General features: G+C 36.2%; 1 protein-coding gene across 2 annotated transcripts in view; it reads right to left on the bottom strand.

Moving 5' to 3' along the window:
* DPYD (dihydropyrimidine dehydrogenase) overlaps positions 1–26602 on the bottom strand; it is an 810282-nt gene that overhangs the window by 267382 nt on the left and 516298 nt on the right. For both annotated transcript variants that reach the window (XM_060139525.1, XM_060139524.1), the window contains exon 16: positions 18291–18374. In XM_060139525.1, the coding sequence (XP_059995508.1) occupies positions 18291–18374 (84 nt within the window). The remainder of the gene's footprint in view (positions 1–18290; positions 18375–26602) is intronic.

Genomic DNA, 26602 nt, shown 5'->3' with positions numbered 1-26602 from the left:
TTCTCTATACTGTAACTTTGCTCGAATATCTAAACCTTTGCCAAAACCACTATCCTAAGAGCTATAGCTTTATAAGAATTTTTGATAGTGGTTAAGGCCAACTCAATGTATATTAGGTGCTTAGAACAATGTTTAGAACAGAATAAATGCTATATGAATCTTTGTTATTATTATTATTATTATTGAATGCCTCGGCTATTTTTTTGTCATCCATATAAACCTTAGACTCAGTTGGTCAATTTCAATGAAATAATTTTGCTGGGATTTTGATTGGGTTTGCAATAAACATAAAGATCTACTTGGAAAAAAATGAAAATCTTTCTATAGCAATATCTAATTCCTGAAGATGATATTTTCCATTTTTTACATCTTTTTAAAATGTCTTTCAATAAAAATTTTTAAATTTTCTACAAAATGATTATATATATCTTTTGTTAGATTAAATCTATTTATTTATATTTTTTAATGCAACAATAGTGTACAGTTTAAAAAAATACATTCCTAACTTGGTGTAGCTAGTGTATAAATGAATTGATGTTTGCATATTGATTTTTTCCCTAGAAACTTTCTAAAATCTTTTTTTTTTTTCGGTACGCGGGCCTCTCACTGTTGTGGCTTCTCCCGTTGCGGAGCACAGGCTCCGGACGCGCAGACTCAGCAGCCATGGCTCACGGGCCCAGCCGCTCCGCGGCATGTGGGATCTTCCCGGACCGGGGCACAAACCTGTGTCCGCTGCATCGGCAGGCGGACTCTCAACCACTGCGCCACCAGGGAAGCCCTAAAATCTTTTTAATTCTAATAATTTATCAGTGGATTAGTTTATAATTTCACTATAGATAATCAGAAGATATATATCATCTAATTTTTTAATCATATTTTAAAATTTTTATACTTTTATTTTATTATAAATTGATTTTATAATATAAAATTAATTAGTCTTACTGCATTGACATTTTATATCTAGTACAATGTAGGACAGATATGCAAATAGCAGGTATCCTTGTTTCACTACTGATCTTAAAGAAATGCTTACCATTAAGTTTGCAATATGTATTATTGCAAAAATAATATATATTGCAAGTATTTTGCAAACATGTTAGATCACTTTAAGGAAATTCATTCCTATTCATAGTTTTCTAAGATGGTTCTAAAATTATGAATAGATATTGAATTTTATCAAACATTTTTTCTGTAGCTATTGAGATGATCATATGAATTTTTTCCCTTTTGACTGTTTATGTGATGATTTACCTTAATTAATTTTTTTCTTTTTTGGTTAAACCAACCTTGCTTTATTGAGGTAAGCCCCAAGTGTCATGCTATGTTCACATTTTTTATGCATTGTGGGATTCAACATGTTAATATTTTGTTTGGTATTTTGTATCAATGCTCATGAGTGAGATTAGCCTGCAATTTCTCACACTGCCCTTTCAATATCAAGGTTATGCCTGACTTATAAAATGAGTTGAGAGGGGGGTATTCCTCTTTTTGCTATAGTCTGTAATACTTTAAAATCTTTTCTCCAAACACTTCCCATTTTTTGAAGCTAGTTTTGCAAGGGCTGCTTTTTCCTATGCACAAAAGACCAATCTGACTATAATGTTGGTCAGCCATTCTATAGTTAAAATGAAAATTATGAGTCTTTTTGACTAATTAGGTTTCAAACAGCTTTTGGTTGTACAGTATATCCATGGATGTTAAGACAGTATTGTCACAATTAAGGTTTTTGAAAAAAAATCCTTTCCAAGAGGATGTTTTCCATCAATAAACAGAAGTAAAATTAAATGCCCGATTAACAAACATAATGTCCTCTTTAATAATTCTCAGCACTCTGGTAATTCTGCTAATATTACTGTGCTATCTACAACTCTTTCCTTTTGTTTCATGTTTTGAATAATTCAATTAAAAGTCTGACAAAGCAATAACAAGGGATTAAATGTTGTAGAATTGTAATTCGAAATAAAAACATAAGCTCTTTGGAAGTATTTATTAAAAATTCTACAAAACCTTTTCAAGTATATGAGATCCTTGGATTCTATAAAGTTAACTGCTTAGCCAAGTTATCCTGCTTCGTCTTTTGTACTCAATTCCAGTAAATGAAGAAAATAAAAATATGTAAAGCTGAATGACGTCCTTGCAAAACAGACCACTTAGGAAGGACTCTGAGACTTCTCTATTTGGCCTACATTGAAGGAAGGATGTTGCTTTGCCTTCTTTTCTCCTGTATCGTGAGAAGACTCATCTGTTGTAAGATGATCACTGAACAGCAGGTTTATAATTTTGACCCTTTATCTGGAAACCATTAAGGTACAAGGCAATGAGGAGGATATGAAAAGGAATGTGATATAGACCTGCCGTTAGAAAATATTTACATTAGAAATGGAGGTAGGACAAAAGTCACTTTCATGCATAAACTAATCTCATGTGGTTGGTGGGCAGAAAGGAGCCAAGAAAATATGCTAAGGAGCATATGGATCAAGATGTCAACACCATAGGATTCAAACCTCCCATATAGATAGAGTTCTGCTCTCATCAGATTTAATGATGAAGAAAGAGACAACGAGGAAATCGCTTATTCTTACATCAAGATTAAAAACAAATTAATATAACGTGGCATCACTTTAGAAGAGGAGCTATGGAGTGGTGGTGAAGTGTACAGGCCTATAGTTACACACCCTGACTCTGAGTCCTGGCTTGGCCACGTCTTGGCTGCAGGATTTTGGACAAATTGCTTAACCCTTCTATGTTTCTATTCCTTTATCTGCAAAAATCAGGAACACGGTAACACTAGCTCAGAGGGTTGTTTGAGGATTAAATAATATAATCTATGTAAAATGTTGACACATTTCCTGGCATATAGTAAACTCTCAAAAAAACAAGAGCTATTTGTTGCTAGCAATGTAAGCCAATCCTACAAATTCTTATCAAAAAATTAGTGATGATTCTATGAGAATCAGAAACCATAAGACACATTCAAACAAGAAAAATGCTAAGTAAGCATAAAAAGAAGAAAAATATAATTAAAGAAATAAAAGAAAGTAAACCATGAGAATTTTTTTTTCTTTTTAAATCTTGTGAGATGAAAGTAGTCTCAGACGTGGGACTGCTCCTCTTCAGAGCAGGAGAGAGAGGTAAGAATGACAGGGAAGGGGACCACAAAAGAAAGGGAGTCATGAGGAAATCGAAACGTCCTTTTTTTTTTTTTTTTTTTTTTTTGCAAGCCTCTCACTGTTGTGGCCTCTCCCGTTGCAGAGCACAGGCTCCGGATGCGCAGGCTTAGCGGCCATGGCTCACGGGCCCAGCCGCTCCGCGGCATGTGGAATCTTCCCGGACCGGGGCACGAACCCGCGTCCCCTGCATCGGCAGGTGGACTCTCAACCACTGCGCCACCAGGGAAGCCCGAAACTTCCTTTTTAACAAAGTAAATTAAACTTTATTATAATACTGACTGGGGTATTGGTGGTGAGAAGAAAGAAATTAAATATTCAAGTCATAAGATTTAGCCCAAAATACATTGCTTAAACAGCTTCCTAATCTGAAGTGTACCACTGTATACAAACATTTAAAAAATAATAATATAGCCCTCTAAATTTACCTGCTTTCTCTATTTTTATGTTCACAACTTATACCAGAATGTGTGTTGCCCATGCCAATTTTATATTTACTAATCTACATATAAGACTGGATAACTTCTGTAGGCAACTATTCCATTTGACAAATTTGAGGTGATCTGAAAGTTTGGGTACAGGGGTCAGTCAAATAAACTAACTGATAAGTTAATAGTTTAATTTTGGAGAGTTTTTTTTTTTTTTTTGAAGATGACAGGTTTTATATTAAGACTGACACCAGTCAAGGAAGGCACAGGAAGAAGTGAACTTCAATTATTCATGGTACTATAAGTCATAAAATCAGGAGAAAACATATGATGTAATTTTTTGGATTGTTTTATATGCTGATTTTAAAAATGTTATCATTTAGTCAATGGTTTATATCATAAGTGGAATCCGGTTGATAAAAATGCAATAGGAGATTCAAAAGAGATTGATACTGTAGACTTTTAAAAATTAGGACATCATGTCAAAGGCACACAAAACAGGAGTGATGCCTCGTCAAGGCTGAGCCATTTAGTATCGGGATGAATAAAACTATAGAGGGTGAACTGGGTTCACCTAATACAAAAGTCAGTTTTGTTTAGTGGAATCAGCTACAAAAGCCCTGCTTTTTAGGAGCAAATCTGTGGGAGGTTTCCTGAACTTCTCATCTTCTATCTTGTCACCAAAAATATTTCCCCCATGGCATCCTTTAAGTATGCAAGTGTCCTAGTTACCATATTTGCTTATTTACTTTCAGTTTATTATCTCCCTTTCACTTTTACAACATCTTGATAGCTCTTTATGTATGTTCCTCCCTCTTCTCTTCTCCCAACTAAGGAAGACAATATTAAAAATGGAAGTGTGAAATATATGAGAAAATAATACGAGCATTTTACTTCATCTGGAAGCTGACAGGACAACTGACTTATTCTTTTGGGTGCATAAAATGCACTATATTACAAGTTTGAGAGTTTACTCTGAAGGCCAATTAGTAAAAATAAGAGAAGCTGTTCCAATGGCATTTGTAAAATGATATTAAAGGGACCAGTGTTTCTTTTAAAAATAAAAAGACTGATACAGGAAAAAGTTAAAGGGCAGAATTCAAAGTGGCAAGAAAAGAGAAAAAGAAACCACAAAATGAAGGAAACACTTAACTAGAAATTTGGAGACATGAGGAACAGTGGAGAGATGAAAAATATAAAGAAAATGATTATGGAGATAGAAGAAAATCATTTAAGTGGCAAAAAACAATAAACTAGCTTTTCTGAGCTACTAAAGCAATTCTTATTTAAAATATCAAGTACCAAAAAAATAAAAACAGCAACAACCCTGGAATACAATAAAGTAAAAAAAATAGAGAATGAAAGTATAAAAATACAGTAGAGATAGAAACAGAAAACCAAACGTGATTCAGGAGAAACCAAATTAGAAGATAGTAATTTTACAGAAAGAGAAAATAAACAACCAAATAAAAGCAAACAGAGGGAGAAACATTTAAAAGGAACAAGGAACTAAATGCCGCAAAAGGAAGAGTTTAATTATAGATTTTTATTTAATTACACTAATATTTAATAAGTATACATATTAATACAATTAAATTCACCTACTGCAAATATTACAAAAATCCATAATCATACCAGCTGTGAGGATACTGTTTATGTTTGTCTTTAAATGCAACTCAAAAATGAGACTGAAGAATCTGGCATATTCTCAGATAATCACTGCCAAGGAAATTTGAGCTTTCTAATCCAATTTAGGAAGAAAATCAGAAATTCTTTGTAAATAAATCTAGATAAAGAATAGGAGTGCTAGGTCCAAAAGGATCAAGGAAGAGAAAATGGAGAAGGCAGAATAACAGACAGCAATATGAGGTGTCCACAGAAAGAGGAAAGAAATTGGGGATAAGGGACATGACTAATTAAAGAATGCAAAAATGCAAAACAAAGCTGATGGTATCCAGTATCCTCAACACCTGCACAATTCCTACCACATAATAGTTGCTCAATTAATAACTAATTAATTAATTGAATGAATGGATGTTTCAGCTACCAGACTATCTTTTCAGGCTGTGTTCATCAATAGAAAAACAATGAAGGAAAAGCAAATAGGTAGATTTGCCAGGAATAGTGTCAACATAATTGCCACTTTGGAATAATACACCAACTTTTGGAAAAAGATGAAAACCCTGAATGATACAGAAAATTAGGAACAAAAACATACAGATTCTATGTGAATTGATCTACAGGGAAGAAATAGGTCTGCACTCTTCTCAAAGAACAATTCTTACTGGTTGCTTTGATTGTTTTTTATTGTCATCAGCCTTGGCACTCCTCTTGACGTGTGTGTAGGATTCTTGGAACCAAAACGAATATCACGTACAGTAAAGTGCACCTATCCTGAAGGGAAAATGACAACCACATAACACCATGTAAAAGAATGCCAGCAAAAAGAGAATTTGTTTTTGCGTTATATGAGACAATAAGGCAGAAAGAGAAAGAAAAGTAAAGCAAATGACTGTGTGACAGAAAAGAACAAGGCTCACGACATACAAGACCAAGAAAAGGAGGTGGGGGAGCCCACGAAGGCAGAAACAACGTAACAAAAAGGACAAAACCAGCAGTAGAAAAGAACTGTCAGACACAAAACCCTCAAAACAATAGATACGAAAAAAAGGATCAAGATGACAGGAAAAGAACAGCATGGAATCTAGTAAGAAAAAGAAACAAAAATTTCAAATAATGGATTTTTTAACACCCCCGCTGTTCCACCAGTGCATTGTGTCACAGCCTCACAGAACAGTGCATAATTTATTATGGTCACTCGCTGCCAGGCTGTTCTAAAGGGCAACAGCTATATGAAAATACTCCCTACCGTTGGATGGCTTAATGATCCACCCTTTGTAGAGGGGTAGGGCTGTGGAATGGCCAGCGAGGACAGAACCACTTATGGTCAGGATGGTGCTCTGCATATTTAGTGCTCTCTACCCTGTGAAGAAAGGGCGAATTAACTCTGGGGCACCTCTGTGGGAGTTTTTTCACCCCTCTTCAGCTTCTCCTGAATAATCACCATCTATCAGGAGTAGTTTCTGAATGCTCAATATCACATATTGCCTCCTCTAGGGGAGGGATGATGTTAAATAGAAACAAAAAAAAATGGATTTTTAGAATAAAAACAGTCCTTGAAAATGAACATTCATGGCTGTAAAATTGCCCTGTATTTTAATCACGTCTGGAGATTTAAAAAATAACTGTTAGGGCTTCTTTTTAGAAATGAACTTGGATACAGAAAAAATAAATATGACATAAAAATAAAGATCATTCAAATTATTTTTACCAGTCATTTTCAGGAGCATGGCCTTTTCAGTAGTTTATATAGAAGAGTTTTCATTACTTCCACAAATAGCACTATCTTCAAAGACATGCATCATTAAGATATGTATCCATTTTTATGATTAGTAAAGCCAGGGATTACTTCTTTAAAATCCTTTTTTTAGGGGCACTAGTGCCTGAGGTTGGGAGCAGAGGTTCATGAATCAGATGCCCAGGTTTTGGATCCTGATGCTGCCGTTTACTTGCTATGTGACTCTGCCACATTACTTACACTTTCAATCTCTGGACTCTCCCCTTTGTACAATGGGAATTAATAATAGTACATATGCCATAGAGTTGTGATCAGTATTACATGAGTTAGACCTTGAATCAGAGCCTGGCAGGTGTCAGTGATGGTACCTGCTCTCAAAGTGCGAGGGGACATTCAGGAGGCATTTGTAATCCAGAACTGTCTGCCATTAGGTGGTGGGCATGGAGACAGCAGAAAATAATGTTCTGCTCCAGATCTTCTCAATAAAAATGGCACAAAAAACCACTTTGTATGAAGGCTTAATTCATCCACTCATTCATTCACTCACTCATCAATTCATATCTTTATTAATCTGTCCAAAAAGTATTTACTGAACATAGCATGTGTCAGAATAACATTAATCTTGGGGGTTCAATGTAGAGCAAGTCACTCTAGCCATAGTTCCTTTGTCTGTAATATAGATAATGTTCTATCTTCCACCTCAAAGTTGATTGAGGAGTGGATGTGATTCCATGTATAGAAAGACCTAGCAAATTGCCTAGAATAATACGGGCACTAAGTGAATAAACTCAATTTCTATTGTTCATAAAAACTCTTCATGAATTTATTATCTTGGTGTATATTTATGTATTTATTATACACACACACACACACACACACACACACACACACACACACACACATATATATATATATATATATCATGATAACTTTCTTTGTAGCCACCTCAAAACTATAATTCCTTATTTACTATCTATTGGGAAAACTGTATTTCCCTTTACACTAAATCTATCATTTCTATAGAGAGAGTGAATATTTAATATATATAATACACAAAATTTTATATGTGTAAGTTTTTAATTGTTTAAAATAAGGATGGTTCCATTTAGAGGAAATTTTTTAATAAGAGCTTAGTGATAAGGATTGGAGAAAGTATACTGAAAATATCAGAATCACAGATATCAGTTCACGGTCCAGGATTGGAAAAGTAAAGATCCCCTGATAGTTGGGATTATAAACCATGGATTTGTCTGAGGCTAGGTCATCAGATGGATAAAGAATGCTTATCTGTTGTGGGTAAGAATGAGTCACTCACTACACCATGGAACAAAGAAGAGAAAGCTGGAGAGAGTGTGAATGCTGAAGGCATCATCTGTCTTCCTGGATGCAGACAATCATGAGGTCACCTTCAACCTTGTACCATCAGTTACATAAGCTAATATACCTATCTTAGTTTATAATACCAGAATTCCTCCATCTGCAGAAGACAGAAAGCTAAGAACTATCTTTCCACTTGTTTCTTCCTTAAAACTCATAGCCAATTCATCCTCAATTGCTGTTCAATATACTCCTTACCTTTGGCATATCCATTTCTCTATCTCCACCATCATTTTCTTCATCTAAGCTACAAACCATTGATATTTTTTACTTGAACTACTTTCTGCAAGAGATTTCAGCTGGTCTTCTCAAGTCCATTCTCATGCTCCTCTATTCTATTCTCTCAAAATGAAAATATAATCCTATCATCCCCACCATTGTCACCGTCCCACTCACCAAACACATGCACATGTACACACGCACACGCATATTCAATAAACCCTTTAATAGCTTTCCACTGCTGTTTGGATAAGATCAAAATGCTTAACAAGGCCTGGTTATGGGGTCTTAGACAGCATGACCTATATTTTCCTCTCCAATACCGTCTTGTGCCACACACATCTGCTCTAAGCACCCCATTCTTATTTCTTGCCCTTCAACAGGAGTTATTTCAGCCACAAGGCTTTTGCTCATGTTGTTTCCACTGCCTGTAATGCTCTAACCCACCCCAATCATTTCACTTAGTTAAAAATCCTCTAAATATTTCAGTTATCAGATCGAATATCACTTCCTTAAGTTATCCTTCCTTGACCTTTCAGAGTAGCCCAGAAACTTCATACTACATGCTCTTCAAGTATCCTGGACCACTGCTTCATGGTTACTATGCCAGTCATACTTTACTGTTTGTGGGGTTATTCATCCAATATCTCTCTCCTTTACTAAATGGAAAGCTACATGAGGACAGAGAACATGTCTAATATTGCTCATCATTGTATTCTTAGCATTTCACACAATTCTTGGTACATGGTAGATATTCTAAATATTTGTTGAATGAATGAAAGTAGGGAAATATATGATGATTTGGAGAGTACAAAACAGGGTCTCTAGAATCTATTTCTCCTAGATAAAAAGGCTAGTTTCTAAAAGTTTGAGACCTAGGTGACAGAACATAGAAGGAGAATCAAGAGTGAATGCAGGAAAGAGGAACAGAGAACAGACACTAGAAGTGAAGGGAGCTAACTGTTCCTTCATATACCAAGTTCTCCCATATTAGGCAAAACATAGTCATAGAAAAAACAGGAATGGAATGCCTACTCTGTTGCCATACGGCTTCTTGCATAGTCAAGAAAAGAAAAATGTTGGCAATGGAAAACTGGCAACAGAAATCTCATTTGATAGAGGACTAGAAATTTTACAAGTAAGAGAAAAAAAATCTGCATTGTCTTTTTTTTTTTTTTTTTTTTTTTTTTGCGGTACGCGGGCCTCTCACTGTTGTGGCTTCTCCCGTTGCGGAGCACAGGCTCCTGACGCGCAGGCCTAGCGGCCATGCCTCATGGGCGCAGCCGCTCCGCGGCATGTGGGATATTTCCGGACCGGGGCACGAACCCGTGTCCCCTGCATCGGCAGGCGGACTCTCAACCACTGCGCCACCAGGGAAGCCCTGCATTCTCTTTTTTGATGAGTGATTAACATACATTAAATGTAATTGAATTTGCAGTTACCTTTGATCTATGAGGACTTTTAAAGCTGAATACACCCAGGAACAAAAGATAGGGAGGGAAGAATAAACACCCAACCTATCGTTTCTAGAAAAAATAAATAGCAAGTAATTAGCAAGTAATATGAAGAAAGAACCAAAGATATTTAAGACATCTCAAAGTGGCTAAAATTGACAGTCATGCTTTAAATTGGTATCTCTTTAAACAAAACTTTTTTTTCAGAGTATGTATTAGTTAATCATATTGCTACTTGATAAATTGACTTTATTTTGAAAGGACAAAAACAATGTTAGCTCCAAACGTGACTGTCATTAAGATTTCTGCAGTGTAATCAACGTCAACACAGACTTCATGTTTGTGTAAAATCCGTGATTCCCCTTAAGGACCTCCTCATGTGTTTCAGGGGATGGGGGATGTAACAGTTCCCTGGGAATGTGACTGCCGGACGATGGTAACAAAAGACATAGAAATTTCAATTTTGAATCAGTACTCCTAGGCTGTACAATGCTATGAGTTTGATAAATCTATTTTCTTTGACTTACTTTTCTGGGGGTGGGGAGGGGCAATATTTTCTTCCATAGTCAAATAAACCCATGTGCCTCCTTCCTAACATTGCTCACCTACTCCCAGCTGGAAGCCTTAAACTGATTGTACTTTAAAAGATTACTTCTACCCCAGCGAGAAATGTGTAAAAACTTTCTCTCTGAAGTAGAAGTTGCCTTAATTTTACGGTCTTCTTAAAAGCAGTGCCTCTTATGCCTTCCCTTGATTTGCCTTATTCATTATCCTCTCTCTTGCCTTATTTTGAACTCTGCTGCCTCCGAGTCTGTTAGCTCCTGAGTTCTTATTAGTTTTCTGGTCCAGTCTTGCTTTTTAGCCCAAAATGCAGTGTCCTTTTACTCCTGGGTCTTTTGTCCCTATTAATGCAGGACTCAAGTCCTATTTGCCAGTTCTTTCGAATATTCTAGGCTAGTTGGATCCCGTGACTGGACCCGCCATTCCATTGCCAATATTTCTATCTTAGTAATTTTGGTTTCCAACTTTGTTTCTATTCTGCACTGCTGATACCTATTTATTCTGGTGTGACATTATGGTACACAAACTGTATGATATCACAGACTAAGATCATAGCCTCTCCCCACCTCATTTCCACATCTCTCTCTTTAGGTCAAACATGTTTTTGGTTCATCTTTGTGCTATAGTCAACAGACATATAGAAAACTCTCAAATTCACTGTGATGTGATCATTTGAGAGTGATTTTAAAACAATTTGAAATGCTATTGCTGCTTTATTTCAGGAATATAACATGATGAGTGTAGTAAAAACCACATTAAGTTTGAAAATACATATTTAGATATTTTTCCTGCAACCATTCACCAGGTGGTCCACCTATTTGTACTAAATATATATATATATATAAAATTGTTTTTAACTGACAGACCCATGATTGTTATTCTAGATAAAAACAATGACACTTCCTGATCTAGAACTAGTATCTCAGTTAGATTTAAAGGGTGTTGCTTTCTACTAAAGATTTATTATTTTTAAAAGAAAGGGATCATTTTTATATCATTTTATATCATTATATCAACATTAATAACTAAAATTGAAAAACTCATAGAGAACCAGCTTAAGGCAAAATATTGGCAGTTCTGTAAATGCCTCTTACAGATCTCCTGTAGTTGTCTACTTATCCAAGCACCCATGTCTATGTGAATGTCTGGGAATTAAAATCAAATAAAAAATTAGGCAACATAATATAGTGTAAAGCAAATATTTCTTTTTAATCAGATATACTCTTTCTCATAACCAAGTTGATAATTTATTTTAAAGCACTTCCAAAATTATACCGCCAAAAGGAAAAATAAAAGAAGGCAGGATAGTAAAATGTATTTGGGTAATATCAGATTTCAGTCGCTTTTGCAGAAGCTTATACCATGCACCCATTTCTTGTCTGTCTTCCAGGAATGAGGTTAGTTTACAGTGCAGTGATTTCCAAACCTGTGACATCTCAGGGGCTCAACCCACTGAGGCTAACCTAGCCTAGCCCACGTTTAGCCAGTCAGCTCATAGACCTCAAGAACAACTTCCTAGCCCGAACTTACATTCGTCCATGTTGATTAGAGCAAAGTTAAACACCACATTCAGGACAAAGCAACACTTTGACACCCATGTTTCTGAGAGAGGCTAGAGTCAGAAGGGATGAGAAGAATCAAGAACCTTAAACAGAGGAGGTCTCGTGGGCACATACCTAACCAGTATCAAAAAGAAAATTTAACTCAGCAGTAAGCCTCACCTTAGATTCCCCCAAGAGATGTCAGAGAGGTCACTGTGACTTGAGTTTGTTGTATTTTACCATTGGTGGGGCTCCCACATTTCTTTCTCTAACCTTTAAGATTTCTCATACTCTTGAGTTCCTGCATTTCACCCCTGGGAAATATAGGAAGTGCTATCACTTGTCAGCTGTTTTGGCTTTAAAAGAGGTATCTTTATACTGTCCCCTCCGCAGACATTCAATGGGGACCAGATTGAGGCAAGGCTGTGGTCATTGTTCCCTAGACTTTGTATTGCATATGAGATAGAGGGTCTGTTAGCCCGGCCGCTGGAAAAAGGTTTTATTTCCTAAGGGAAGTGCTAGCACATCTGGGGCAACGTGGTCCTCACATTTAGTTTTGGATTCTCTTCCTGGTGACAGACATCTGCTGTCTGGCAAGGGCAAGAGCAATAATCTGCGTTTTATGAAAAATGTTGGCATGTTTTAACAGAAGCAAACCCTTTCTCTCTTTTTTTAATAAAAATACAGAGTTTATGTAAATTAAATTTGGACACAGAACAGATCATGAGGGAAATATCAAAGTGTTGCTTTAGGTGATCTTAATATAACTCAACAATTATTTAAGATCACTGAACATTTTAAGATTTATCACTTTTAAACTAGTTTGTTTTGCTTAGCTAAATCATCATAAAAAGCAGGACTGTATACGTATTTCCTGACGAGAAAATTAATGTTAAGACTGTTTTAGTTGAATAATCCAGTGTTTGGAAATTCTATGCAGAGAATGTATGTAAATAAATGGAGGGGGCTGTGAGATAGAAAGACATGGCAGGTGATGATGTGACACCGCCATCTTTATTCAGAACTCTGCTTTGCCTGTAAAGCTAGAGTAGTCTTCTCTCCAATTACGTACTATCATTTTGGAATTTTCCATCCAAAGGAATTGTTACCAAGCTAGTTGTGCACTATTTAGCAATCACACCCACAATGAAAGCCAAACCATGGCACCCAAAACACTGAACAATGAGAATCCTCCAAGGACCAGATAAATAACATCTCTGTAGCCTCTTAGAACTATTAGGTAAAGAAATCCAAATTCATTGACAGTGATTCAATCTCTAGGTCACCATAGACTGAAATGAGAGTATGCACCTAGTTTCTACCTTTAACCTGTTCATATATAAAATATTATTTTTCCTTTCTCATGGAAGATTTGTTTGATTGATAAAACATACCCAATTAATGAATTAGATGTCATTTGAAACAGAATTAGACAGGTGATTTTTATTTGAATAATTTCAGTTGAAAAGATACGAATTCCAGGCGGAGGGAATAATAGTATTCAAAAAGGTACAAAGTAAGAAATTTCCAGGGCAATTGACTGACTTATTCAGTTGCCTAGAGATTTGGTTACAACCAAATGACAAAGTAGAAAATACTGGACAGAACACCGGATGGGGGTCAATGACAAGGGCATCACAGGCTCTGAGCCTTGTTAGTTGGTTACCTCAGGCTAAGGTTATTTAGATCACTTCCCAGTCCCCAGTTCCTGTCCTCTAAATAAGGAGGCTGAACTGGGAAATCTTCAAGGTTCCTCTCAGTTCTGAGAGTCTGTGCCACATCACTGACTCAAGGCAAAGAAGGAAACAGCTGGTGTGAAAAGTAACTCAAGAAAAGACTTTAAAAATGTATGCTTTCTGATGGCAAGGACAAAAAATCATGGGGATTATGTAACCAGTATTTTAAAGTCCTGTGGAGCATGTTTCCTCTTGCTCTCCTTTTTTGCTATGTGGAAGATAAAATAGGAAGGTAGGAAGACAAGGCAATTTATCCCATACCCCACGCCGCCCCCACCAACTATTTTTCTTTTGGTAGCTGATGGAGGGTCTAAGAATTAAAGGCACTGTTGGCTGAAGAAGGCAGCCTAGAGAATCTTCAATGTCAGGAACCCAGAGGATTAGCAAAAATGCTGGGAAGGCTTGGTTTCAATACTTAAAGGTTGAACCGGACAGGCACATACTGATCAAATCCATGTTGCGAATGAGCACTTATCCTTGGTCAAATGTTTGCTGCTGTTTACATGTACCAGATACATTGTGAAAGGAGCCTAATTAAGCTCTAGTTCCTCACTGCTGCATGGCAGTGCAGGCCAAGTTTGGCCATATCTTCCTTATCGCAAGAGACCTAAGAAGTCAAATTTTTTTGTCCAGCCGCCTGTTTTTAAAATGTTGGTAATAATTTCAAAAACAAAACAACCACAACAACAGTAGAAAGCTACTCAAGGTCTATTCAGCTTCTGTGTGAACCTAGGTTAGGAAGTTCTACAGGGTGGAAGTAAAAATATTCAGTATAATTCTAAAAGGACAAAAGAGGGATATTCACTTAATGCCCTATGAACACTTAGCATTTCAGAAAAGGAGAAGACCTCAAAGAGGTGCCATTTCATCTGGACTTTAGAGAATTTATTGTAGTTCAAGTACCTTTATAAAGTAATATGCTGCCACAGGAAACTGGTTTACACAGATTGCATGTAGACAACTTTAAATTTGAATGTCAAGACATCAGAGAAGCTTCCTTATTCCCAAGAGACAGAACACCTCCATAGCAGGTTCAGGTTTGTTTGTGACTTAGAGCTTACTTAGTCCTGCACTTAATTTTAAATTAATAATAATAATATTTATGCTAATATTCAAGTACTGATTTATTAGGAACTGTTCTCCGTGCCTTTCCTATATTCAGGCTTACATGCTAATTAAACTCAGGCCCCAGGAGCCACTGACCAGCTTTGTGACCTGGGAAACATGGAAGCTCAGGTGTTTTGTTTCTTATTTTTTAATTTGTTCAATGGGATAAAAACTCATCCTACTTCAGAGGATTGTTAGGAGCAGAAGGAAGAAGACAGAAAAAATTTTCATGTTGTAATATACCTCTGACTCTTTGGAGTATACACAACCCAAACTAGAGCACATTTTCACCTTTACTTGAGCAATAAGTAAAACGTTGACTTTTATGCAGACCAGGGAAAATGTTAATGTTTTTAAAAAGAACAACATGATATGCATTTATTTCTTTAGTTGTTCTTGTTTTACCAATGCTCTTTATGGGTAGATTAAAAAATTACATGTTAGCCTGCTGCCTATAATGTTAGCATTTAAAGAACATTAAAGCTGGAGGGGATTTAGAGATCATCTAGTTCAAATTCCATGATATAGAAATGGAAACTGATGCTTTAGGAGAGTAAGTGGCTTGATCAAGGTGACATAGATGGTTGATGGAAAGAATAAAGAATGAGACTGCCTTTAAACACTTAGAAAGTGTCATGCTAAGTGTTTAAGATTTTATATGAAGTTTCACCATTCAGGGAATATACAATTCAAATTCCCAAGGTCGGCTTGAGATATTATTTATTTCTATAAATTCCATAAATATATATGATGTCTCTGTGCTGTAAAGGTTAGAACCTTTTCTATTCATATATTTCACAATTTTTAGTCAGTTATGGAAACATAAAGAGTTTAAATATATATGTATATGTTTAAATATACACAGCTAATTTAAAAGCACTTAGGTACAAAGGCAGTACTTTTCACTTATTTGATATTTGCAAGAAAATATTTGAGATAAAGGAGAATAAAACAGATGTTTAGAGAGGAAAATGTACTGTATTATGATACCTTGCCTCATCTTGAGCTAAAATCACTATTGTTTCTAGAAACACCAGAAATGTGGACAGTACAAGAGAGTGTTTCCAATGGATAAATATTCTAGCCATGGAATTAAGGTCAGTTTGTTTCATTCATGAAGCAAACATTTATCAGGCTCTGGCGATACACACAGGTCTGTGCTTGGCACAAAGGGAGCTTTCAGCAGATGGGATTCAGGATCACACTGTGATGGGAAAAATGAATTGGAATGGCTCCTCAGTCCCCCTACACCGAGTACAAATTCCCCATCCCACCAACTGGCAAGTGTTTAAAACTATGAACCTTAGGGAGGGAAGAAGAGCCAGTGGGAACAGGAGACAGAGAAAGGAAAAAAGGAAATGAAAGAAAAGATGAATAAGCCCCAGATGTTTTTGTGCCCACTCTAAAAATTCAGAGTTATAGTAAAGATTTTTTTTTTCAATGCACTAATATTCTTCCTTCTTGCTATTTAAAATATTGAACATTCATGTGTCCCGAGGCAGAGTAATCATTTAAATTATGTTGGAGCAAAATGATTAAATTAGCTTTATTTTCCTATTATATAATTTGAGGATATAATTCAAAAGAAAATTTCTAAACTTGGCTAATAGAAAGAATTGGTTATAGTTTTAGAGATTATAACTAACAAGTGAAATGGAAATGGTTCTAAGTTTCCTTCAGTCTAAGATATAATGGTTTTTGGAACACATGTTTTCCATGAGTTCAAATTTTCCATGACTGCAAAATTTTAGCACTTGCATCTTCATTCAGCCAAAGGCTGCGAGAAAATCTGTGTGGCTAAATAACTTTCTGGAGAGGATACACCTAGGATACTTAACAGCTGGGTAAGTTTAGAGGTGTTCCCAGAGCAGAAGTCTACTCTAAAAAATAAACTCAAAGCTGGGCAACATTTTCAAAATAATTGTCATATTTGTGGCAAGGAATATATATTAAAATACATCTTTCTTTTAAAAATTAGTCAATAGATTTAAATTTTCCATAGCTGTTTTAATCCATGTAACTGAAAGATATTTTGGTTCTAAGTTTCAGACACTGGGAAAGGGGTAAAGAGAGAAACTTGACTCCCTCAGGCCCTGCTGCAGGTGTCCTTTTAGGAACCTTCCTCATTTTAAAGAAGTTACACATCTTGACACACTGACAGTTGCCTAATCATATGACTTATAAAAGTTATGATTTAATACAATGGTATTTTTCCTCTACAGGTAATTCTGAGGCTCGTTCTATTACCACACTTCTGGATAATCTGTTGTGAGTGGAACAGAGAATGTACTTGAGCAACATTTGACTAGACCATCCTTTCCTGCTGCCATAAAAGAATGGTTTCTTCCTAAGTCACAAATCTATTCTGAATGTTAATTAAATATTTACAAGGTACTTTAAAATCCTCCCTGAATGCTAATATGAAAAGAGCAACCTATGTTCATTTGAATAAGCAGAAATTTCTGCCCAAGTTAAGGGCCTCTGGCCTCTGAGTTTAATTCAAATAATTCTATGACTTGAAGAAAAAAAGAATTGAAGAATTGAGCACCTACTATGTACAAGGCCCTGTGTCAGATGTGGAAATAAAACTAAACTTTCTAGGACTAGGAAATTTGTCATAAATTACAACATTTTGTATTATTTAATTCACATCATTTCCCTCTGGGTTTAAAAGCTAAATTAGATGCAAAATACTCACCTTTTTAGCATTAAGCTTTTACATTGTTCCTTAACGTATAACACTGTATCTAGTTACACAAAGATGCAATATTTTCTACATATTAACATATATTTCCACATTTTATTCATTAGGTTTTTGAAAGTACTTTAGCATGAAGTTTCCATTTATTGTATCCAAAAATAAAAATAGCATCAAAGTCTTCTTGCAACTCCCAAAACACAGTTAGGGAATAATGATCATATGCTAAAAAATGTAAAATGCAATTTGTGCTGTGCCCCATTTACTACAAAATCACTACGAACAATGCATTTTGTACAGTATATTGCTCCAGGGAAACTGGATCAGCATCAGGAATGAATAAAGAACATTGCATTTGAAATCAGCTAATTCTGCTTCAGCGCTTTTAAAAACTATTTGTTATAATATTACCTCCTGTCAAGCACATAATGTGATATTTTCCTCAATAAACCTAAACAGTTGCTGTAATTTCAACTTCTCTCATTTTCCACTTTTTAAGCACTAAATATTTAAACAATGCAGACCTGGAAGTCTCAAGCCACTCATCTGATCCTCCCATCTTCCTGCCTAAGGTATAGTAACTATCCGTACAGGGCCTGTTCTGTCACACAGACATACATAATGGCAGCTGTTGAGGTCCTTACCTGCCCGCAAGCCAGGCCCATTCCTCTTTCTCCCATGCCATGTGGACACGATAAATTTAACTCCAGGGCATCTGCTCCAGAAGCCTTTAAGATGTGGAAGGAAAATGAAAGTAAAGGCAAAGCTTTATTCGTGTACTGATAGGTTTCACCATTGATAACTCAACATAGGTCACATTTGCCAAATCTCAACTACTCTGCTTTCTGCACCACGGCTACCTTGTGAGGTAAATTCTGACTCTCTCAAATGAGAGTGTGTATGGCAGCGATAATAATAACAACAGCAAATGTTTATTGAGTGCTTATAAGATGACACTCACTGCACTATGTGAGTTATATTTGCTATCTCTGACTCTCATAATCCTTGGACTATTAGGGTACCAATTTTACAGATGAGGAGACTGAAGCTCAAGGGAATTAAATGACAAACCTGGTTATCAAATGTCACAGCAGAGATTTTAACTCAGGTCTGTTTGACAGCACATTGATTCTGCCCTACACAGCTTCTATTTTCATAGAAACAAATCTTACTAATTCTGGATAATTGGTACTGGAGGTAGCAGTGCAAAGAAAAATGTAGTAGGCTAGCTGGAATGATTTGAGTAAAATTTTAAATGTTCCTCTTTTATCAATTAACTTTTATTACTCATTAATACTGCTTTCATATGCTTCAGAGCATTCAAGCATGTTAATTCCCCAAACTGGAACACCATTCATTATGTTCTATGTTGCTTTAAATAAATTTAAAAGTAAAATAAAATTTTGGTAACAGTTCAAATTAAACCAAAGTATAGAAAAATATAAATAGTCTTTCTCTTCTCTCCTTCAATTTCCTACCTCTAAAGTAATCAATGTTAACAATTTAATGTGTAATTTTCTACTTTTTCTATGTATATAAAAAAGTAAAACATACATATAACACATGCATCGGGCTGCTTTTTCTTCTTGGTTTTGCTCTTTATACTTTTCATTTTTTTCTTCCAGTTTCATTGAGATATAACTGACATATAGCACTAAATAAGTTTAAGTGTGCAGCATAATGATTTGACTCACATGCATAACGAAATGATTACCACAAGAAGTGTAGAGAACATCCATTATCTCATATAGATACCAAATAAAAGAAAAAGAAAAACAGCCCTTGTGATGAGAACTCTTAGGGTTTACTCTCTTAACAACTTTACATATGACATACAGCAGTGATAATTATATTAGTCAAGTTGTACGCTACATCCCTAATACTTGTATATCTTATAACCAGAAGTTTATGCCTTTTGACTGCCTTCACCCAACACACCCTGACTCTGATAACCATAAATCTGATCTCTTTTTCTACGAGTTTGTTTGTTTGTTTATTTTTGAAGTATAATTGACCTACAACACTGTGTTAATTCCTAGTGCACAACATAGTGATTCAATATTTCTATACATTTCTATACATTACAAAATGATCACCATGGTAAGTCTAGTCACCATCTGTCACCATATAAAGATATTACACTACTACTGACTATATTTATCATACTGTACATTTCATACCCATGACCCATTTATTTTGTAATTAGAAGTCTGTACCTCTTAATCTCTCTCTCCTATTTCTCTCATGTTTTTTTTTTTTTCTCTCATGTTTTTTAACTGATAATCAATTTTATTGTATTTCTTAAAAGTCCATGCTAAGAAACATGAAGTACAGATAATTTTGTCTTACTTTAATAATTAAACGGGAATCTTTCTTATTTAACTCATTAATTCATTAGTATACAAATGGGTCTTAAAAATGAAAAAAAATATTTCATGCTAAGCATTCTTATAGTAATTGGAGAAACACAGAATTTTTGAGAAGTCTTCTGTAAAAACTCTAAGAACAAATAGAACGCTTTTTAATTTGAGGAATGGAGGATAAACTAAACAATTCTTTTACCTAACTTCTGGAACTCTTCCAATGCCACAATTTCCTTTTAAGTAAGGTAAACCAGAAGCTTGAATCAGTTCCCATAATATTATAACATGTCTATAGCATCACACAAAGACTTAAAGAAAACTTCATTATTTTCTAGGTGTACCAAACCTTTCTTTAGGCCAACAGAGTCTCTTCAAGTCTCTCTTTTCTTCCTAATCAATCAAGATTTTAGCCTATTTTTTCCTGTTTCATGAATTTTAAATAGGACCTCAACAAACATAAAAAATTCTAGTTAGTTCTTTCTTGGTTGACGTCTTATCCACCTTTATTCATTAGTGAGTCTGCTTTTTCTTCTGTACATTTGTGAAAATTCATTTGCTCATTCAGCCTATTTTCTAACATGGTTTTATTATGGTTTTTGCTTCTTTCATTCAATTTTAAAATGCTTCATGTTATTTGAAAATTACCATGAATCATGCTACATTTTTTCCTGCTGGTTTGGTGGTAAGCTTGGACAAAGCACAAACTGCTAAACTCTTGAACTCTAATTCTAGAGCTGCTAAGGAATTTGGGCAAGTCAGTTAACTTTCTTTGTTTCCATCTATTTTAGTGTAAACCGGAGATAATATGACTTATCTCAAAACCATGTCATGTGGGAATTTCCAGCTTAATTAAAACATAGTACGTTGTAATTATATACAATACTGCGCTTTTCTTATTATTTCTTAGTTATTTCAAATACTTCTTTTAGACTTCTTTATTTCTTTTAGACTGCTAGTTGAATTGCAGCAATTAATAGTAGATCAATTCAACAACATTTTGGAATAAGTTTTAGGTACCATTCGTATACATATTTACATTATACACATTTCCTAAATTGTAAGTGCAAGTTTACAATTAGCTATCATAGTAGACAATAATAGCTAACATTTACTGAGTACTTACAATACGTCAGACATTTTACTAGGCTCTTTGTAATGGGATATACCATTATCCCCATTTTGCAAGTGATAAAACCAAAATACAAAGAGTTCAAGTGACTCACTTTTTGTTCTATAGCTTGTAAATGAGAGCAGGGTCTTGAACCCAAGCATTCTGAGTCCAGAGCCTGTATTCTTAGTCACTATCATAACTGATTAGAAATCACTTATTCCATGGCTGGAGTTGTTTCAGTGTGTTAACAAAACATGACAACTCGACATCCTTAAAGCTTCTAAACTTTAAATAAATATTAAAATCTTGTAAAACCACTTATCCAATTTAAAGTCTGTTCAGTGTCTAATTGTTAAAAATGTCCCCAGTGTTATACACGTATACAAACACTGACTCACCAAACACACCTGGAAAGACCTTTGAAATGAGCATCTAGGCTTCAAAAACAGATAGTCCTGCTCAAGGTAACACCAAGAGATGGGGAATATTCAATTGGCCTCTGCTTGAATATTTCTGTCATAGGGTACACCACCTTAAAATGTAGTTAATTCTATTTCCAAGCAACTATATGCATTCAAAAAGCCTTAATTGCTGAATTCGCATGAAATGTTAAATTCACTGAAACTGGGCATGCATTCTTACTCTTGTTAGTCACAAGCTTTTTAGTTTAGTCACTTAGCCCAGAGTTTATTCTGCCTCACCTAAATGATTATACAATAACGTAATCTAGTGAAGGCAGTGACAGAAAATTTGCTGTTTCTAATTTCATATATTATCTATCACCCATCTGTCGGCATGAAGTAGAATATGTTAATAGTGTGGACTATGGAGCCAGAGTTCATGGGTTTGAATCCCACTTTTACCACATCCTAGCTGTGTGAGTTTGGGCATATTATTTAACAACTTTTGGCCTCAGTTTCCTCACTTCTAAAAGGTGGAAAACAATGAAAGTAACTCGTAAGGTTGCTTTTAATCAAAGTGAATGACTTAGAAAAGTGCCTGGACTACATTAAATACTATGTGAGTGTAAACAATTGCTATCTATCTACCTGTCTCTTAGTCCATCCATCCATCCATCCAATTAGAATCTCCAACTTGCCCTTCCTCAGCTTTGATCTGAAAAAAATTTAGAGTAGCTATCCATACTTCAGGGGGAAAAAAGAAAGCTATTCTAAGGAATCCTCAGAGTAGTGGTAGTAGTGTGATTTCTAAAATTTTATGAATCATTTTATAAAAACTCTCAGAGAAACTAGGGAAGCAAAACCACAAACCCTTGTATAATATATACAGCAAAATCGGGTACACAGCTCTTTCCCTTCTCCTTTCCTTACCTCTCCCTTCCTTCCCGATCAATGTAGTTATAAAGTCATTGGTTGGGGTAGAGCAAGGTAGGTGACTAGGAAGATCTAAGGAAGAGCCATGAGGGTCCAGTGTGGGATGTCAGAGCCCAAGCACAGTGAGAAGGACAGACATGTGGAGGGTGGCTTGGTGTCGTGCATCAGAGTCCTAGTGGGAAGGGAAATCTTCCATGGATCAGGGGAACAGGCAAAGGACAACAGAGCCCAAGCAGAGTGGAGAGGCATGAAGCTACACTTTTTGGATTCTCTCTTAATTTCTTCTGTTAAAAGAATACACGAGGTCCACTGCCAACTTTCTAAGTAGCAACAGTGCCAACTAGTCTCAACTATCCAAAACTGGGGACACAAGTTTTCTGGGATCTTAAACCACTTTGAAGTGGACGTGGCACAGGTAAACACTGAACTGGCTTGGGACCCACTGGGCACAAAGTCTGTGACTATCTCTTGTCTCCAACTAGGTGTCTATCTTCCCTGATTCCATTCTGTCCTGCTTACTGTTAGTGTTCAGGGACTTATATCCAACTGGTCCTACATATTTCTGTAATGCGCCTCTCTTTTTACCTCAGTCTATTTGAGATTTCCTAACTTCAACATCTATTTAATTTTATGAAATACTGCTAGCCCAGACCCAGGTCAAAAATGACAAGAACCTGGCTTCAAGGTGGTTTACTTGGACTCTCTGCTAGGAATAGTGTGGCCACCTGGTTTGACATCTATGCCTCTCAGCTGGGCCTTCCTTGCCTCACCCTACCAGTTACAGCCAGACCCTTGGCAATCCCTCATCAAGTCCCTGACTTAAAATCTTCAACTTTGGATCTTAATCACCTCGAGTTCATTGGTGCCCAATAAAGTGCACTCTTCCCATTTATTGTATAATTGCTTCCTTTTTGTTCGTCACATGCCAGTATGCCAGCTCTGTGCCTCTATTTTGCTTCACTCAACAAATATCTGAGGACTATCCGTTGGCTGACAAAGCTATATGTTTGGAAATGGGAATTAAACAGTGAACCAGATGGGGGTCTCTACCCCCCTGCCAGAGTTTGCTTTGTCATAAGGAAGATAGGTTACAGGGCTGATGACACCACTGTTTATCACCATTTTATTAAATTCTGCAGAAAAAAGGTACAAGCAAAGGTAGACCCAGATTTGGTGGAGCCTGAAGTTTGTACGATTTGGGGAAACTTCTTTAAAAATGAAAAGTAATTTTAAAATGACAAAGAGAAAATTAGTACAGGCACTTGGAAGTAGCTTGTACAAGTCAGAGCTCTGAAACTTAACCTTCATTAGCTTTATGGTAAACCAGTTTTTGAGGACAGGATCTTAGAAGGAGTAGGACAGGGGGTTAACCTACTGGTTAGGGAGCTCAGAGTGGAGGAAGAGGGAATATTCCAGGCCAGGGGAACAGCAAAGGCTCTGAGGTGTAAATGTATTGGAGGAGTGAAAGAAGGCCATCGGGGACTGGAATGTAAAGAACATATCCAAGGTGACACTGGGGAAGTGTCAAGGTACCATACCATGTAGGTCAAGTCAGGAGTTTTGCATCTTAAGAAAGGTAGTGGGAAGACTGTGGATTGATTGAGGGAGAGATTAGTGGGGCATCCTGAGATAAACTTAGATTAGGATGGTAGCATTGTTTATTGAGCCACACCTAATTTATATGTCTCCTCAAATCTGATGGCCCTCATTGCCACTCAAGCTTTTACCACTAGCTTAAAAAGTGCTATCCTACATCACCCATCATTGCCAGCTCTCACAGCTCCCTCAGGATGAGAGCGGGGCTCTGTCACAGCCTCCACTGTACCTGTCAAAGTGGGAGCTCCAGGAGGGCCAGTGCCCTCAATATGCTGTGGGATTTGACTTCCCTAGCAGCTACCTAAAGGGGGCAGGACACATAACACAAAAGTGCAGAAGAAAGTAAACTGTTGTAGTGTAAAATTTTACCAATGAGAGACAGGAGACAGGAAGGAACCGGTAGATAGCTCCCTCCCCCTTCTTCTCCTGTAAACTGCTGCGAGGTAGGACAATTCCATACAGCCCTCCCGGTCCCACACGACTAAGCGATTGGCTCCATCTCCTTGGGAAGTGGCAGCCAGCTCTGGAATGCACCATGCTCTCTCTGCTTTCCCTTCCTCCTATTGCCTTTCCCCGCCCTCACTCTTACTGCTCTGGAATTGAATCCTTCAATGAAGCATCTTCACATTAATTTTGACTCAGGTTCTGTTTTCTAAGTTAACACGCATTAAGAAAGAAATGGGTTCAAAAATCTATTCAAATGAGTTCAAGATCTATTCAAGACCTACTATTGTGTATGGTTCAATTTGGTATACACATTTAAACTGTGAATATCTACACAGCTGAGGCTCTACCTTATTCACCTTTGTTTTGGCTGGCCAGGGACTCTGCACATAGTAGGTGCTTCATGGATCTTCCTTGCATGGAATTGGAATAGGTTATCAATGTCCCAGAAAAGTAGGATAGTGTGTGATCAGATAACTGAACCAAAAAAAATTGAGCAGAGCCTAACCATGCTACTGATTTGACACCAAGCTGTAAAAACTTTTCCAGAGGCTGCTTCTGTTTTATGGTGTTCATGAGACAAGACAAATGAAAACCAGGTTGAGGAATGCATAAAAGAAGACATTAAAAGTGTGGGTATTCTAGGGTTAGAGTGAAAAGGAAGGTTTGGTTCAACATGGTTCTATTTCCAAGAATATGCATGTGACAAAAAAGATATACTGTATGTGCATTAACTTTTAAAAACAGCATTTAGTAGAATTTACTATATTTTAAGAATGTACTAGGTTCTTTATTTTTTTAACCACCCACGTGGTCTTAAATGTTTATTCAAAATAGTGAAATAAAATGGTATCCTCTGGTGAAACAACTAATAATGATCCCTTCTTGTGCAAATTTTCATTCTGATACAGAGTTTCTGTCTCTATTTTTTCATGTTCTTATGCAACTGGATCTGCTCTGCTGTTACACATGTGCATTTCTGTTTTCAGATATAACAGTAAAGAGCAGATTTCCTCAATTCCCTACTGCGTAATTCAAGAATTAATCTACTCTAAGGAGAGGAAATGCATGAATTTAAAGTATACCCATCACCACATTAAGTGATTTGCCGAACTTAAAAGCAGTGGCTCGCTACAACAGCTGGTGTGTTATCTCAGATTTCTTACCCCTCATTATCACCACCCCGAAAGAAATGTACATTCTAAGTGGTATAGTAACTTTGGCTTGAACACTCTGTTTTTGTTGATTTGTTTTAATGTGGGCTCTTCCATTGTAAGAAAATCTGTTTTAATCTGTTTTGAAGTATGTGTTCATAGAAACAAAACCAAATACTGACTCTACAAAGCTTTACTGGGTGTCCCCCATATAAGCTGTGATGGAATCATGCTGCCTATTGCTGCCCTCCAGGGGGATGTGAAGACCTGGGGATAGTTCCTTCATGTGCTATACCCTGAGTTGGTCCATATTTTAAGATTAGAGGGAAGTGTTTTTTTTTTAATTGACACCATCTATGGATTGAACTTCTTGATATGTATATTGCTTTCCTGTGGAGAGATCCCACAGACTGTTTTGACTGAATGGAAGGCATATCTTTTTCTTTTTTTAATGTTTTCCTTTTTTTTTCCTCCTTACTTCCCCTTTTACTTTTATTGATTGATTGATTGCTATAAGAACCTAGATATCAAATTGTAGCTTTAAACTACAATTTAAGAAATAGGTATAGAATGTGAGAAATATGAAAAATATCTTTAAGTTGGTTACATGTATAAAGGCTTTTGACTTTTCAAAACTAAAATTTGCTTATTTAAAAATTAATGCTCATTATTGAAGAAAATTCTTTAAGTATTTTATTCTACAGAAGGCAGAGAAGCTAGTAGCGTGATAAAGCCATTCATCATAGTCAAGCTTTAAATTGGCAAAACTTATGCCAAACATGGGCTCTGTGGAAGATTTCATGGTCAATTAGGCAAATACATGTATGAAATGGACCCAGCTACAAAGATCATAAAGCCAATTACTGATCATGTTAATTTCACCCCCCTAAGTCCCAGAAATAATTTTTGTCCTCGCAGGTTTAAGATATCCAAATAAAATATACAATCAATATT

The sequence above is a fragment of the Lagenorhynchus albirostris genome, chromosome 2, assembly GCF_949774975.1.
Source record: "Lagenorhynchus albirostris chromosome 2, mLagAlb1.1, whole genome shotgun sequence".
Classification (NCBI taxonomy): domain Eukaryota; kingdom Metazoa; phylum Chordata; class Mammalia; order Artiodactyla; family Delphinidae; genus Lagenorhynchus; species Lagenorhynchus albirostris.
This window is presented reverse-complemented; position numbering and strand designations above follow the sequence as displayed.